Source organism: Saccopteryx bilineata, chromosome 3, assembly GCF_036850765.1.
Source record: "Saccopteryx bilineata isolate mSacBil1 chromosome 3, mSacBil1_pri_phased_curated, whole genome shotgun sequence".
Taxonomy (NCBI): Eukaryota; Metazoa; Chordata; class Mammalia; order Chiroptera; family Emballonuridae; genus Saccopteryx; species Saccopteryx bilineata.
The window spans coordinates 166,330,042-166,336,480 of NC_089492.1; the positions used below are offsets into that span (position 1 = coordinate 166,330,042).

Below are 6,439 nucleotides of genomic sequence, written 5' to 3' on the forward strand. Positions count from 1 at the left end.
GGAAATATGTGAGCTGAAACAATAAAACAAATAAGGCGCCCTGGAAGCATCCAGAGAAGGAAAGACACAGATAATCAATCCCCTTATGCTGAAAGGCCCTGCCTTCACCATGATGATGACAGATGTAAAGATAAATCAAACACCAAGACCCACAGACTCCAAACCTTACACTCTGATTACCAGGCCCCCAAACACAAGTCCAAAAACAAAGCCATCAAGGATCAACTGTTCCAACCAACAGAAAATATCTAATAGCTGTTACTAAATGGGATTTGAGTAAAACCAGACACAGAGATGAATAAATGTTCAGATATAAGTCACTGTAGAGTCACAAAGGAACTAAGAAATGAGGTCCATTGGCCAAAACTCCCTTGGCCCAGGGAGAAAAACTGGGTTGGGAGGGCAACCTAGTCTCACTGACAGAAATTACTATTCCAAACATCAGTCAAATAAATGTGAAGAACTTCTTGTGGATTCCTGACAACAGATTTCAGCACAACTAATGAGGTGAGTCATATGCAAAGAACAGTCTATGACTCCAGCCAAAGAACACACTTCCTCTCATACACTCAATTCATGGCAACGTGAGAAAGTTCAAACCTGACTTGGTTACTCTCATTTTCCAAAAATGTAGAAAGGAAGAATTAAAAAAAGTTAGTGGATCTTAAAATTCTCTTTCATTCACATTATCACTTACTGTACCTGCATTTTCAGCTCTGGCAGGGATGGGGGCTCACTCTGCCCAGTGTTTTGCTGTCCAAATGCAGTCACTCTGATTACTGTGAGCCCATCTGATCTGATACTCGTGTTTCTTCTTGGGGCCTGCTGGCTGGCACAGGGCCCTGGGCAGCTCCATGAAGGCACCACAGCGATGTTCGGCGCCTTCCCACCACAGCGGGGAGCTGAAAAGCCCATTTTATTTTGCAAGACTTTTACAAAGACTTTAAACATGTGAAGGCCTTTACTTTAAAGTGAAAGTAGATGAAAACTCTAAGATGCTATTATATACAGAAGGTCTGCAATGTCAAATGATACTTCCACTTGGCTTTCCTTTGGAGAGGAATAGTATTTTCCATTATTTTCTATCTTTAATATGTTTTTTAGGTGAAAGAACTGTCCTTTAGTTTTGAAAGCGCTTAAGACTAACATGAGAACCTACAGTTCGAAAAGATTTGATCTATCTCAACAACCACAACTCACACTGGCCCTGCACTCACTCTGAACAGAACAGATATGCCTTTACTTGGTCCTCAGGGTAAGGAGTCTACCTAAGGGCTCCTTTTTAAACAGAACAAAACAAAACAATTTTTGTTTTTTAAATGAATAAAACTTATTTTATTTCCTTTTCCATATAAAAACCCTTCAAAAATGTCAAAGTATCTTTCTTAAATTTAGATATTTTTAAAAGAACATACATAGTCTAATTTAAATAGAAACTCACTGGTATGTTCAATTGTTGCTAAAATAATCAGAAAACAATGACTTAGAAGGATTCTGGGACGGATGGATGTGTACTAAGTCTATTGTGCTGTATATACTGTTGAATTCCCTTTTCATGGTTAAATGCAATTTAGGAACACTTCCAGAAGTTTGTATATTTTAAGCTTTAGCTCTCACCTGGATAAACATTTCACTGGGGTTTTTTTAAATCCCTTCTTTTGGCCCTGGCAGGTTGGCTCAGTGGTAGAGCGTCGGCCTGGCATGCGGGGGACCCGGGTTCGATTCCCGGCCAGGGCACATAGGAGAAGCGCCCATTTGCTTCTCCACCCCCCCTTCCTCTCTGTCTCTCTCTTCCCCTCCCGCAGCCAAGGCTCCATAGGAGCAAAGATGGCCCGGTCGCTGGAGATGGCTCCTTGACCTCTGCCCCAGGCGCTAGAGTGGCTCTGGTCGCCGCAGAGCGACGCCCCGGAGGGGCAGAGCATCGCCCTCTGGTGAGCAGAGCTTCGCCCCTGGTGGGCGTGCCGGGTGGATCCTGGTCGGGCGCATGCGGGAGTCTGCCTGACTGTCTCTCCCCGTTTCCAGCTTCAGAAAAATACCAAAAAAAAAAAAAAAAAAAAAAAAAAAAAATTAGCATGGGTATGAAATACTTACAAAAATAGAAATGTTTGTTGTCATTGCCATGCAGATTCAATTCACCAACTCAAAAAATAAATCCCTTCTTTTTTTGGTTGTCAGGTTTAGCCTACTCTCAATCAGATTCTCAAATTTATGATGCAGACCTCCCCCTTTCCTACCCTCCCACCCAAAGGTGAGTCACTGGCATGTTACAAACTTACTGGCAGTGAAAGCTACAAATTAAACAGTAAGTTATCAAAAGAGGATACACCCTCAGAACAGGGTAGAGAAAGAACACAGGAGTCGGGAGCTGCCACACACACACTGAACACTTCACAGGCGACTGGTGTGATGCAACCCCAACCCCCTTCTCTGCCCCCAGTCCCACGGCTGCATGGGCTGGTGGCTAGGCTTGGGCACCTTTCCACGTTGAGGACTCTGCCTTACAATGTTTTCAGTCTAAAGTACAAGCTTTATAACAGCTAGAGAAGATTTAGTCACACTTTCAAGTTGAACTCCAAAAGGGCAGCTGATAATGTTACCATACAACCAGAATTTCTGCTGACACGTGTAACCCTTGTGCAACCTTCACCTGAACCTTTCCCTTCTCCCCTTTAAATCACTACTCATAGGCCCTGATTTCCTTTCTAGGTAACTAAGTTAATATTCAAACAATGGAGAACTGCAGTGAAGGGACCTGGTGACATCCTCTGCTTCCACTCCTAACGCTTTGTAAACTTGAAAAAAGAGAGTTTCTGTGTACCTTTGGCTAAATAGTTGTGGGTAGGTAGTAGGCCTAGCTGCAGATTTAAGCCAAGTCACTGGCAAAAACACCCAATGTGAAAAAAAAAGGACAAAATCCTATTTCATCCAGGAATGATTCAGCTGTTCTTTCATTTTCCTACAAAAGCTTAGAAACTAAAATTTTAAGGAGAAATAAAAATCACCTCAAATACCATGAAAACCTGAGCCCTCCAATGGGAATGGGAATGGGAAGAGGAGGGGAAGAAATTAACAATGACCTTAAAAATTAGCTGCCAGCACAGGCTTCCTGGTTAACCAATTATCAGCAGAGCTTTAGTCATCACTCCACCCACATTTTAATCCTCATGTGGAAAAATCCCAACATTTCAGTCTAAAATATCCTCCTGAACATTTGGACTATCACATTTGGGGACAAAAAGAGGAACTTTATCCAAAGAGAATCAAAACACACACAAACACACTGTTCAGATTATCAGCGTATCCAAAATACTAAATACAGCCCAGAAAATAGGCGGCATATCACCTTGTGTTAATCAGCTGTAATTCAATTTTCTGTTTGCTAGCCACTAGACATTTTATTTGGATCCATAAAGTATTCTGGTTGAACCTTTACAATCCAGGTGTAGTGCGGTCCTTATCACTACTGTGCCTGTATGTGGTTATGAAAGAGACATATTTGGACATGACTTAGTTACTCAAACATCTCTCTGATCCACTCAATATCACATATACCCCAGTTTCATTTGAAGAATGACTTATACAGTTCTGCATACAAGACAATGTTAAAAAGTGAGTGTATGTTCAGAATGGGGAGGCCGCAGGCTGTTCAGGAATTAGGGACATCTGGTGTGTCACTAATGAACCATTTGACCTTGAGCAAATCACTTCACCTTCCTAGGCCTCGGGCACTATCTATGATCTCTAGACCCTCCCAAATCAGCACTGTCTAGCTCAGGAAATAAACTTTTTTTTTTTTTTGAGGAGATTAGAGATAGAGGAAAGAGCTTGTTCAGAGGAGTGATTTAGGGTTTGATGGTACAGTAGGAACATAGGCCACTAACCCAGTTCCCACTCAGGGCTGTAACAGGCTGGCATTCTGCTCTTGGCCTTCAGCTATTTGACCTGGGCCAGCCCCTCCACCTTTTGTGTTTTTAATAGATACAAGTTGTGCATTCCCACATCTCCAAGCTGTTCAATTACCTCCTTCAAAACTCATTTTGAGTCGGAGGCACCCTCCCTCTTCCCCCATCACTCACCGCACAGCTAAGAACCTTAACCTTGAAAAACCTACTAAGTGCAGGCACAGTGCAAGCCCTGGAGATAAGGGAGCAGATTCTGTCCTACCGTATTTTCCTGATCTAGTCATTTGATCCCGAATTGATTGATACTTTGGCGGTCATTTTGTATAAACTTTTCTCAACTAGACTCCTGTTGGGGTCAGGGACCCCAGTCTTCTGCCGCGGTTAGGGGTTATCACGGCTCCGAGTTATAGAGGATAAGAACGTGACGTGTACTCCCTTCTCCTGTCCTGGGGCCCCCTTTCCTTCGGGCACTCCTACTACTACTGCCTACTGCCCGCAGCCACCAGTCCTTTTTCGGGTTTATTGTACCCAGAGGCCCTGGTGAGCCAGCCTGTCCTCCTTCCAGGGCCAATAGTAACTCCCGTAAAATAAAGATCTACACATCCCTCCCCAACGTAGTTGCTCCGGGTGCATCCTGTTTATGGAAAGTCTCTCAGTCAAAAGTATACCTTAAAGGCCATCTTAGGGCGGTGAAGACACACCCTTGCTGGCACCAGCCCGCACAACCGGCTCTGCAGTAAGGGGAAGCCAGTTTTTTCCTTTGGGAGAGGACTGCCGACTCTGCGGGAGCTGGCTAGCCCACAGCGCCCCCAGGAGAAGGAATCTCGGACCCTAGGCCACCCCAGCGTCGGAAGCCCCCGTTGGCTCCAGGGGCCGCGGCGAGAACAGCAGCCCGGGAGGGGCCGGGCAGTGCGCCCCGGGGGAAGGGGAGGAGCGCGCCGGCCTCTGGGCACGGAAGGCGGAGGGAAAGAGGAAGGCGAGAGATGGGAGGTGAGGGCGGGCGGAGGGAGGGAGAGAGGGAGGGAAGGAAGCGGGTGGAGGGATGCCGCCGACGGCCGGCTCCTTCTCCGGGCGGCCCAGCACCCGCGCGCACTCCGTCTCTCCGTACTGCGGCTCCGAAAGCAGCCTTGGAGCGCACCAGGCCGCGGCGCGCTCGGACTGGGGGGCCTGCAGTCCCTCTCGGTCCCGCGCGCCACCCCACCCCCGGCTCTCCCTCCTCCCGCCCGCCCCCATTGCTGCGCTCCCTCCATTTCTCAAGTGCGTGGTCTTTTAAGCCTCGCCGTTCAGCCAGCCCGTGCCGCGCCGCTTCCTCCTCCACCGCCCCCCGCCGGCTGCCTGCGGCGGCCCTCCCGATTTCCTCCCCTTCTTGCCCTCCCCAGCCTCGGAGGCGCCCCACACCCCCAGCTCCATCTTTCCGGGCACTCACCCCTTTCCCCATGGTGGCGGTGGTTGGTGCCCGGCGCCGGGTCCTGCCGCTCTAGATGCAGAGAGAACAGAAAGCAGCTCCCGACCGAGCAAGCGCGACCGGGGGAGAAGCGAGGAGGGAGCTAGGGCTGCCGCGGGGCCGGAGGGAGTGCGGCCGGCGGTCGGGCCGATGCCGCCGCCGGGGTTGCTATTGCTGCAGCCGCCACGTGTGTACTTACTCCCGCCACAGTGCTGCGACCCAAACCCCGCCGCAGCTCCAGCCCGCGCCTCCTCCTCACTTCCTAAAATATGCAACCTGCATGCTAGCCCCGCCCACGCCGTTCACGTCACCGTTACCGGAGCAACCTGACACCCGCCGCCGGCCAGACCCCGCCCCCCCAAAACCCCTCCTCCAGGCCGGGCCGCGCTAGCTGCGTCCAGTTGGGGCTGCCGGCAGGAGGCTGCGGGTCTAGGGCGCGCGTGGCCACTTCCCGGGAGGCCAAGGCAGCGCCACTGCGGAGCGCGCCGGCTGGCTGGCCGGCCAGTAGGAACTCAGTGGCCGTGGAGCTCCCGCGCCCCTCCCGCCGCCTTTTACGACCGCCCTGCTTTGTAAGGCACGAAAGGTCCGCAGTGGGTGCAGGTACTTTTTCGGAACAGAACTCCCGGAATCTCCGGGGACCCAGGACAGAAACCTCATGCGGAGAGGCCTTTCGGGGCGTCAGGGAGCTCCTCTGGGAATAAGGGACGCGCCGAGGTGGGATTGGGGGTCGAGTGTGACTGAAACCAGCGCCCACCCCAGGAGCTCCACCTCCCTGCAGAGCCCTGGCCCCGCGCCCACCTGCTGATGGCCTCCCTAGCCTCTAGGTGCCCTCCCCAAAACCTCCTCTGGTCTGGGATCCCCGTTATCCACTTTCCGCTCAGCTGCTGGAGGAATGAGCTTCTACTGGCATTGCCAGAGGTCTCAAGCCCCTCCCCAAATGACAATCCAAAGGGCATCCCGTGAATTCATTGAGGCTACTTTGTGAATGAAACCTGCTTGTCCAGTTAGGGGATTGCCTTTCAGAGGAGGATCACCTGAAACCTTAAGGAATGCATATTGTTAACAAAAGGTGCTGACTCCAGGGTTGAAGACC

The 6,439-nt window shown here is 50.1% G+C and overlaps 1 protein-coding gene across 1 annotated transcript in view; it reads right to left on the reverse strand.

The window, feature by feature from the left end:
- Positions 1–5,608, reverse strand: part of ATP1A1 (ATPase Na+/K+ transporting subunit alpha 1) — a 30,049-nt gene extending 24,441 nt beyond the window's left edge. Inside the window, exon 1 of the mRNA XM_066268197.1 lies at positions 5,329–5,608. Within this exon, the coding sequence (XP_066124294.1) occupies positions 5,329–5,340 (12 nt within the window). The 5' untranslated portion in view covers positions 5,341–5,608. The remainder of the gene's footprint in view (positions 1–5,328) is intronic.
- Positions 5,609–6,439: the final 831 nt, after the last annotated feature.